The following is an 11286-nucleotide window of genomic DNA, read 5'->3' on the forward strand; positions in this document are numbered from 1 at the left end:
GTGTGTGTGTGTGTGTGTGTGTGTGTGTGTGCGTGTATTCCCTGGGTTAGTGGACTAGTATCAGTGTCCTGTCCTAATTAAAGCGGTCAGGCTGCAGAGAAACATCCAGGAAATAGAAAATAATTTTCCAGAGTTTGTCAGGATGTCACAGAACCAGGGGACGTCATGTGATTTCATGTGTCTGTGTTTCGCAAAAGATAGCGTGTGTGTTTTACGTGAATCTACCAGCATCTGTGATCACCATGTCATCGTCCTTCGAGTTTTGGCTCTTCTAATGGAGTCGCTCTTTCTAATAATAGATTTCCATGAACCTCAGGGATTTGCACCCAAAATGTTAAAACTATTACAGCCTCGGGAAAAAGGCAGAAGAAAACCAACATAAGAAATGAACAGACCAAAATCAGCGATGCCGATTCACACAGGACTGATATTTTCACAGGACTTCTGATCTGGGTGAAACAATCTCCTTTCACTGGATTTTTTAACTTTAAAAATAACAGATGTGACAGATTTGGGATCCTGTGATTACAGTATAAGTTTAGGATTTTGAGATCAGAGGAACCTGCGAGTGTCCAGTCACTTTTTCCACCTTTTTAATCTCCAAGTGACCTGAACTGGAAGACAATCAGTAATTCAAGAAATGGGAAGCTAACTTTCCAGCACATACTGATAGATACTAACATTCACTGGGAGAAATAAAGCTCAGATTCCACTGGTTAAATTCCTATTTGGTTCAAATAGGCTTTATTAGAAGAAATTGGAATTCTGGCTAATGTTGGCCGATAAGTTTATCAGCTAGCTGGCTAACATTAGCTACATTCATCATAAAAGAAAATCACAGCAACAATCCACTGAAGCTCTTTTTTATTGTAAAGATCCTACAATAAAAGTGTTTTGTTACCCCGATTTGTTTGTGACCTCTGACCTTGAAGTTTAGGGTCTCTCCCCGTCCAAAGTAAGTGCCCAGAGGCGTTAGCCAAGATGGCTGCTGAGTGTCAAAACTTGCTTCTAGAAGGGCTGCACTTAATGCTTCAGTGCGTAACCGCAGACCACTCTGAAACCCTACACTGTAATCTGACGTGCACTTCTCTGGAAATTCGCTGCAGTTTTTGAATTTATTAGTGACAGAATAAAAATCACCGCCTTGAAATGAGCAATGATAATCATAGCATCAATTTAAGGATTGTGCACAGGTACAATGCACAATCTGTACTTTTTCTAAATATTCTTAATATTCTTAATTATTTAAACATCTTCCAGTACCCTGCTCTGTCTGCACACTACAACCTGGGTTTACTGTACTCTGTTTTCATAACTATTGTCCATGATGTAATTTTTTTTTGCCGTTTCTGTTCTGTGTCCTGTTCTGTTTGTACATGTGCTTTTTTTCTGCTGTTACAACCAAATTTCCCCTGGTGGGACAATTAAAGGATTATTCTATTCTTCTAGGACTCACAGGTGGCAGCAAATTCCTGGAAGGAGGGTGATGAAGGTATCAGAATATACAAAGTGGAAAAACTTGGAGGAAAAATATCTTCTAAAGACCAGACCACAACATAGAGCAGAGATTTTATTTTGTTTGTATCGTGGTTGGCTCGAGATATAAAACAACGGGACATGACCACAAGACGAGTAACGCCACGCACGAGCAAGAACGCTGCCAATGGCGCCGGACATTTAGATATGTTACATCATCGGCTCTGCAAAGAGTCAATGCAGAAGCCTGAACCAGGATTTAGATTTCACCCTGAGGTTTGGGTGGACACATTTAGAGTCCTTCACATGTGTGACAAAACACACGGAGAGGTGACAAAGCCTTTAAACACACACACATACACACACACACACACACACACACACACAGAGTCTGAGGTGAGAGGACACAGCAGTGTGTGTGTGTGTGTCAGTGACACTGTGGGTGTACTTGTGTGTTTTCTCTTATAAATGTGTGTCTCAGAGCTCACACACTATGGAAGTGTGTATCACCTGTATGTGTGTGTGTGTGCATGTGTGTGGCTGAGGTCCAAGGCCTCTCTAACGAGCCAACATGGACTTGGTCCTGGCCCCCCTCCCCCCCTCCGTCCTCCCCCCTGACCTCTTCTGAGGTCACTGGCTCCCACCACTGCGACCCGACCAATCGCAGCCAGGCGTTGTGACGGACAGCCGCCGACTCCAAGGACACCGAGGGCGGAGGGATTAGACGGTGAGGACGAGCGCCGGGTTAATAAAGGATTGTGATGCTGGCGGTTGTGAGCGCCTGATTGGATGTGGGGTTGTTGTTTTTTTAATGTGGCATTGGATGAAAAATAAATTAAGGAATCACGGCTGCTGTTTTAAAATCAGAAAAAAAAACAAAAAACGTATTTTTCCGAGGGCATGAATTTATTGACATGCACTGAATCACATTTTTGGGTCAGTGTTTCCCAGCTGTACGTTTTCATGGATGAGAATAAAAGAAAAGGAGCGTTACCGGACCTCTTTAGGTCTTAAAGAGCTGCAGACGCCGCGAACCGAAGCCTGTGATCAGCCGCCAGTTCGCACTCGTACTGCAGCATGTAAATGTTATTTTGCTGTTGCTGGTGTTGATTAAACGATTCACACGGCGGCGTCTCGTGCCGGAAGCGAGAGGTGAGAAAGAAGTGAGACGCCAAAAAAACAGAAGAAGCAGGAAAGAAACAAAAGAAATCCGACTGATGCCAGCAACAGCTGCACAGAGAGCACAGCTGGATTGCATCAACATGTGCGAGAGGTTCATACATGCAAACATTTTATGTGATCTTAACCTTACCTCCCTGCAGGCTAATTTGCATAAAAATCGCCTCACAAAAAGTTTCACGTTATTCTTTTTAAAGCTTCTTTTTCTGCTGAACGTTCAGCTATCAGTTCTTAAACGTCGGTGTCCTTAAACGCACCACTACATGGGGTTTTCATTTGCCACTTTCACAATTTACTTTCTGAATAAAAATGTAAGATATTCTTTACTTAAGCAGAATCTGTAAAAACAGCAGAGAACTGACCATCTCATTAAAATAAACAGCTCAGTGGTTTCAGTCTTTCTGCCGTAAATTCTTTTTAATATGTGGTGAATGTTGTATTTTAAGGGACCTAACAGACATCTAACAAAACAAATTCCACCAAAAACAATTTTTTTCCAATCTGAAAACATAACAAGCTCCAAGTCTAGAAATACATACATCTATTTCTGGTTTTGAGGGACACAAACCCCAGTCTCCAGGGTGAAAGTCACATCTTTGATCCTTCCTCCACAGCAACATTTACGTCTTTAAGACTTTTTTTGCTCAAAAATTCTTCCACTGCAGGACAAGTTGTGCTTTAGAGATGCAAAGCATCACAATAATACGATGGGTCAGTTGCAAGGATTCTTGGTTGTGGAGCGAGATTAATATGAAATTTAAACAATATCAGATACATCGTTAAGAAAATTATGTTAGTTTTGTTTATTTAGAGGTAATTAGTCCATCGTTGTTAGCCACAGCTTTCTGGCACAGCGTCGTCCATGTTGGCTAGCTCACCTTTATCAAACAGTCGCCATGTTTCACAGCTCGCTGAGCTCAGCGCAGCGTTTTAGCTGTAACTACTGTCCTCTGGCAGCATGTCTGAGCAGTGCACAATAATACAAGCACTAAATGTAGCATCCATCCATAACTTTAACCCTGTGAGGACTAATCCATCAGTGTTAGGTCTAACCCATTTTAGAAAGATGTGTCCCGTAGAAGTTTTTTTTCTCCCTTTACAAAAACAGAAAGATTGGTATTTTAACACCATAATCCCACCCAAGCCTCATTCGTACATTACCACATGATTTCCACACGAAAGGACCGAGACAAGTGGGCCGAGTTTAATATCCTGCATACACAAACAATTACAACAACAACTCAAACTTTTGCTGAAGGCGGAGAGATGCAGACTTCTGGGAAAAAAATGGGACTGAAGTTAGATTGACTCTTAAAAAATCAGCCTAACTGATGGCTGCTATTGATGAATGAGAAGTAAGACATTCACAGTGAGAAGCAAATAAACCAAAAGTGTATTTAATCCTGTTTGCTGGATAGAAGTAACCCTGACCTGCAGTTTGCACTGCGCTGCGTTCACTTGCAGCAACTAGAGATAATCAAACAACTGATTCCCTCCATTTATACTCGGCAACAGCCAGCTTTACGCCGACCGTGCAATTAGACATCAAAGAAACGATTCGCGATCGCAAGCAGGAGGCTAAACCAATGTCCAATCATAAACGCCAGACTCCTCACTGTGCGATCACTCCTGATGTTCATGAGCATCACAAACTGAGCCAGAAACCTGAACCAGACACAGCAGCAGAAAGAAAATCAGAACAGTTCCTACCTGTCGATGATGACGGGGTCAGAGGGCGTCTCATTGCGATTTCCGCAGCTCTTCTTGTCACAACACCGGCTGTGAAAGGAAAGGACACACTGAGTTAACACGACTTGAAAAAGCAACAGATTTAAACGTTACCCAAAACAGGTGCAGGTCAATGAGCCTCTCTAACCTTTAAAAATGAGTAAAACCATCAGTGATCTTCACATTCACAGCTCGCTGAGCTCAGCGGACTGTTCCAACAAGTCACCAGTAGTGTTAAAAAAAATGCAAATTAAGTTTCAGGTTTTTCACAAATTGCTGAACATGAGTCATAAAAGAGAGAACAGGGAAATAAAATAATTCAAACCATATTCAAGAATGACGCTTAATTGCAGGGGATGTTAAGAAAATAAGTTGTCTTTAAATTAACTAAAGTGACTTCTAAATTTATCTGTAGTTTCAACCGAATTTGTGAAAAAATATAGATTTTTAAAAATATATATATTATTAGTTAATAATCTGCTTCTAAAATAAATCCACCCAGCTATCCGGAAAAACTTTTATTTTGAAAAGCAGGTTGGTGTCAGATACACACACAGACAGACACACAGCTGAGTCCAGCTGGGTGGGGTCCAAGCCAAGGTCACTAACAGTTGGATGATACCCAGCAATGGAAGCACCCCCATCCTCCCCGGTGCCATCGCCCTGACAACCAGCCAGCCAACCGAAGGGCGCCTCGCCAAACAGCCGTCCAGGTAGCCAGAGGGCGAAGCGGCCGGTGTTTCATCCAAGCAGCCGCAGACTCCAAAATTAAACGAGCCAGTAGCCCGTCCAGAGTCTGTGCAGGCATCCGGAGGGAGCGCTGGATTTCTACTTCAGCTCTGCAGGGTGGGGGGCGGGTGGAGCCAAATGAGGCTTTTGGTGTGGTGGGTCAGTGTGGCATGTAGAACAGCAGTCGGCTGAGCCCGGCACATTAATATCCATCAGATGGATGGACGGATGAGACGCCGCTGCAGACGTTTACACACTGAAACTGCAGGAAACTGTCTGAATGACGAAGCGTCCAAATGTCCTGACGGCTGGAGGCCATCAGTGAATGCATCGTGAGGTGTGCAGTCAGGTGGGGGATGTAACAAAGTACATCAGTACTGACTGATCTGAATATTGATATCCAATCAAATTTATTTATAATGTGATGCAGATGTTATGGGACGGACAAGATCAAAGAATCAGGCCAAAAACCACCATCAGGTTTAAATATTAAAAGAATTCTATAAGAAAAAAGACAAAACAGGGTAAAAATACAATACAGTGACTACGCTTTGGAAAGATTGTGGTTAAATCTGTTCACCCTCACGTGTCACTCCGTCTATATGGCCACAGGGACGACGGCCAGGTTTGCACATGTGCAAAGCCACGCCCCTGGGACGAGGACAGGCTGAATGACATCGTTACGTGGTGAAAGGTTGTAATTGGATATCCCGGCATCCTGACGCTTCACACCGTGTTCGTAACCATGGCACTAAGGGCCGCGCTATATGACGGCCTGGGGATGAGGACAGGGTGGTGTCGCCATCCCGCCTCTTTAATATTTAAACATTTCACAAAAGCCAAGAGTGTAGCTCTCAAAGCACTGTGTGCTGCTCTTCTGGAGGCTTCCAGAACTTGGCCAATCAGAGCGAGGTGAGTTTTTTTTAGAGAGTCTTAAAGTCTTAAAGTGAGAGGCAAAACTGCCCTATTAGGGTTAGGGTTGGAAGCGAGAAATGAGAAGAAGGACGCTTCAGTGACCTCTCACGCAGCCTTCAACGGGGTGAAGCTGCTTTGGGCTGGAAGCTGATCAGCTGCAAATACAAACTGCAGGAGAGTTGCTGCAGAGCTGATTGGGTTTACAAAACTTTAATGTACATTTATAGTATTATTTTTTCAGAGGGATGTGTTGTTGTTTTCATTTGTAGTTGGTATTAATTACTACAAAAGGTGGACAAAGTCGATTTAGGGCTCAGAGTTCAAACTAAACCAGCAAAATAAGTTTTTAATAAACAGTCAGTAAATCAACAGAAATAATGAATAACATTTGTGGCGTTCACTCGTGTGCCTTTTTTTTGAGGATATTGACTGTGAATATTTTTATTTTTCATGAAAACATGCAGAGGATGTTAAAGTGTTTTTACTGCCCTGAGCAGTGCCTGCAGGCGTTCCTCTCAGGCTTCATGTTCAACCTCTACCAATCAGAGGGGAGGCCGAGCAAGGCCAGTTTATTTGTAGAGCACCTTTCAACAACAAGGCGACACAAAGTGTTTTACATGCAACAACGACTACACAGTATGAATAAATACTTTCATATTTAATTAATTAAAAGAGCCGAGAGGCAGATGGAACCGCGGCACACGTTTAAAAATCAAACTGAAGTATTTCTGAGATCTGAAGACAACAACAAATGTGGAGTCCGATCTTTGAATTTCACAACAGGGATGAATTTACGTGTTCTTGCTAACACATTGCATGTTGATAAACATGTAAAAACTTTTTGCTTCCACTTGGGTTGAGGGGCCAATCTTCCTCATACTGTCTTGGAAAGAGTCAGTCATGCTTTTGATTTGGGAAGACAAAACCCCACTGCTCGACGTTTAGCTCAGATGAGATGATGCATCTGAAATGAGAACGTGTTACCTTGTTGGCTTACTGATTATTTTTAAGAGAGTAAATGGGTTACCATTTAGCTGACTGATCTTTTGCGCCAAGTCTCTGGAATACTGGAATTACATATTAGAACCGCCCCAAATGTTTCTGCATGTAAATGTTTATTGAAGACTGATTTCTGCTGTCTTTAATTCAAGCCAAACCTCAGCATCTTGTAATTGTTTCAGTTTTCAGGTTTTTTTTCTCTTTTTTCCTGCCTGTGAAGCACTTTGGCTTTGGTTCTTTTAAATGTACTATAGAAATAAACGTGACCTTGACCATTTCATGTAAAAATAAAAACAAATCATCTGCTAGAACAGCAAACCCCAACCCCCAGGCCATGGACCAGTACTGGCCCGTGAGTCGTTTGGCTGCGAGAGTTGAGGCTCGGGTGTGAAATGTATGATTTCAGGGTTTTTAGCGTTATTTTTTTAATCGTTTTTATCGTTAACTCGGTTTCCCTGGGTCTTTTCCCGTGTGTTATGAATAATATTCCTTTTTTTGGTACTGTTACTGGTTTTATTTTGTTGTATTTATCCGCGACACCTTAAAGGCCAGTCCGCGAAAATATTGTGGAACATAAACCGATCCGTAGCACAAAAAAGGTTGGGGACCGCTGTGTTAGAACATAATGACATGAGGAATGTGAACAATGATGTTTATCGGACAACAGACCATCAAACAGACCATTCCTGTCATTATCAGCAGGAGAAGCTATAAAAATTATGAAAATACAGTTAAACATCTAAAATAATTCTCCTTCAGATCTTCGCATTTTTCAAAGCCGTCCAGTGGACCAAATTGAAGTGTTGTGCAGGCCAATTCTGGGCCCCGGGCCTTATTTTTGAGATCCCTGTTGTAATCACTCAGTTTATGTTTGCATAACTTATATTCCAGTGGACTGAAACTTTAAAATAAGCTTCACATTCAGTACAAAAACCTTTAAATGCTGCACTTTTTGTTACATTTAAGCTCAGCGTACTTTTAAGCTGCAGCTCGGTATCACTCCCAGTTTCTCCGCCTCAGAGGACATTTTTCAGTCAACAATGAGACAGAAACGTTCAGATATTTGTCAAAATTAATTTACAATGGCGAGCTCGAGCTTTCTGAAATGCAAATATAAAAAAATCTGACACAAGCGATCCATCTATCATTAAAATAACAACACGATCCCGACACAAGATCTAATTTTCTTCCTTCTGACAAGCTGCTCTGCACAATGCTTTTCTCTTATCGCTGCGAGGGTCATTAACATATCTTCCGGTAATTCTTAAAAATTAATCATATTGCATATGACCCGTGACGTCCTGCGTTCGCCCCATGCTGTCCTGAATCAAATTGCCATTTGACAAACAAGCGTCAAATCGAGGCTGCGAATGCCAAATGAGTCGCTTTATGAATCATTTATCACACCGTTTGATCTCTAAGTACAGAAAAATCATAAACCGAGTGCCGTGTTTGTGTCTCTGTATGGACGTGTGACTGTTGCCATAGAACGCGCCACAATAATTTATTCCCCCAGCTACTTGGAGCCATTAGTGAAAGTTCCAGGAGACCAATTAGCATTGGAAACCCACTGGTGCTGCTGTGGTGACAACCTCCTCCAAACTGCCAAAGAAGTGTTATAAACAAACTGGACCCCAGGAGCACTGCCGGGGCCCCTCCAGGGACCTGGGGCCCCTTTCCAAAGACGAAAACAAACCTTGGCTGAGCGTCCACAATATCGCCCTAATGACGTTTCCCCCCGGGCCGCAAACAGGCTAACACCACGGCCGGCTAATGACTGCGAGGAACAACACACACAGACCTGAGAGGGGATGAGTGTGTGTGTGGCTAAAATAAAACAAACAGTGTGTGGTGTTGCTGCTGTCACTCATTTGGCGGCGAGAGCTCGTCCCTGCTGCAGAGAGAGACTGGTCGTACACACACACACACACTCTCTCTCTCAGGTCACCAAAAACATTGGAGCCACAGGAGCCAGTTTGGCCGGCGAGCCTCAGACAGGCCACACAAGCATCATTACCGCTGGCTGCTCCTCCTCGCCACTTCAGACGTCACCACAAGTGGAATCTACTTAAACCACAAAGAGAAGGTTTGTCCAGGCATGTCGGTGCTGCTATCTCTCTCTCTCACACACACACAGAAAGAAAATAAACAGCGATTCCCACTGCTCACTAGGATCACAGCATCCAGATAACACAGAGTGGGACGGGCTGGGGATGCAGGGCTCGCTTTCAAAGGGCAAGTGTTGTAATTACCCAAAGGCTTGGAAAACCTCAGCAGCCGCCAGGCCCGCTGATTCGCTCCAGCCCGGCCTGGACGCCACCTTCCTCTGTGAGCGCGGCAGCAGGTTTTCCTCAGCATCGCCCGAAGCCTGGCAGCCAACGAGGCGAGGCGAGCCGAGGCGAGCGGCCCGGAGCTGGCGAGCCTCTGGGAGCCTGCTGGCAATGCCGCAGTGCCAACCTGGCTGCCGCCGCCGCTGCAGCGCCTGCTTCTCACTGCTTCTCGCTGCTTTGTGATGGCAGAGATCAGTTTAAGAAGGGCTAATGTGAATCGGTAATATGATGGCGAGGTCAGAGCTCAAACACACAGTGAAGGAACCTGACAGTGTCCCAGAGCGGCTTCCAGAAAAACAGATACCACCAAACCCAGTTCCAACTCAGTAACTGAATAAAAATCCAGAATTTAATTCTGCGATAATCCAGGAACAAACCAAATCACACCACAGATAATCCAGAAATGTGTTTCACAAACATCTTCAAACTATAAGCACTCAGATGGAAATCTGCACCACTGCAAACCCAAAAGCTCAAAACTTTTGAGAGTTCGTGATGTTTTCTCTGTAACTAGTAACTTAAACTGTTCAGACTGAGGGTCCCTCATTTTAACATTTACATGTACTTTCTTCAAATTAGTGCATCTGCTGCACATGTGCTGTATTTTGCACTGATGCTGTAGCATCCTGGCTGGATGTTCTCCAGGTTTACAGGATGAAGGGACTAAAACATTCAGTTACTTTGGCTGGGATTTGTTTTCATGCTTGAATAACAAAGCTGTGACGCCATTAGTGTAGCGCATAACTGGACAGAGTGATGCTCTGTCACTGTCACTATCTCAGTGACAATTTCTGAGTTCGGTGGTTCTTGTATGATTAAAGTGCATGAAAAAGGTTTTTTTTCTACATGACTGTTAAATGTATATAAAATATAAATCTGTTAGTAACCAACAACTCAAGCAGTGAGAGCATAATGTTTCTTTTTCAGAGTTTTAGGCAGGTTTAAAACCTAAACATAGGCTCAAATCAGATCTAATACCAGTTTCATCAACATACTGACCAACATGAGAAGGATATCAGCAAAAGTAGGATGATGAGGCCTAGAATTCACTACCAAGGGCATTCATTTCTTTCATTTTTGCTGCATTCTTCAAGATTTATGAGGGGGGGAAAAAAGAATGACTAGATATCAGATTTTTAAGGTCTAAAACAAGCTCAGTTTAATGTAAATACTGACTATTTCATGTCTTTTCAGGTTTTCAGGTTTTCCTAGAAAACCTAACTACTTTAAGACCCGAAGAAACCCAGAGAATGTCTCTATTAAAAAAAACATTAGAGGGTAACATCCTGCAGCAGGTGCTACACCCAAAGGTGCAGCATCCAGGTAGACAAACCAATGGGGACGCCCATAAAGACGACCTCACCTGGGGCCATGGAGGCAGAGAAACACGGAGCGCGTGTTAGAAACAGCGAGGCAGTCTCTGATGCCTCACTCATTAGTGAATGGAAACACAACATCCATCAGGGGGAAAGCTGGTTAATAATCGCACTCAATCACATAATGACTGAAGCTCAGAGACGCCGACAGCCAGCCGTCGTTATGGAAATGAAGCTCGTATCGACGGAATCTCGCAGGGGGAAGTGAGCTCGATAAAAAGTGCGAGCAGAAGGGAAGTTCACAGATACTCAAGTCTGGCTGAAAAAGCGGGAGAGATAAACGGCAGAGCAGGAGGTGGATGCAAGGTCGAAAATGTCAGACCTGTTCTTGTTTTAACTGCTTCAAGTTCAACTGAATGGTACAAACTGAGTTTTCTGCTCACTGTGTAAACCAATCCAACAAACATTTAAACCTGTTGATTCCATTTTTAACTTTTTAGTAACATCTTAACAGTTTGAAAATCAGTCTACTAAACATTTAAACAAGTTCCACTCTGAGCTGTTGCTGGTTTTGCCCATTTTACTCTAAAGATTACCCAGATTACTCTAAAGAT

The 11286-nt window shown here is 43.2% G+C and overlaps 1 protein-coding gene across 3 annotated transcripts in view; it reads right to left on the bottom strand.

The window, feature by feature from the left end:
• LOC102196931 (transcription factor COE3) overlaps positions 1 to 11286 on the bottom strand; it is a 139708-nt gene that overhangs the window by 96667 nt on the left and 31755 nt on the right. For all 3 annotated transcript variants that reach the window (XM_013912039.1, XM_005737733.2, XM_005737731.2), the window contains exon 6: positions 4366 to 4434. In XM_013912039.1, the coding sequence (XP_013767493.1) occupies positions 4366 to 4434 (69 nt within the window). The remainder of the gene's footprint in view (positions 1 to 4365; positions 4435 to 11286) is intronic.

The sequence above is a fragment of the Pundamilia nyererei genome, unplaced genomic scaffold (assembly GCF_000239375.1).
Source record: "Pundamilia nyererei isolate P.nyererei 1_Seehausen unplaced genomic scaffold, PunNye1.0 scaffold00079, whole genome shotgun sequence".
Classification (NCBI taxonomy): Eukaryota; Metazoa; Chordata; class Actinopteri; order Cichliformes; family Cichlidae; genus Pundamilia; species Pundamilia nyererei.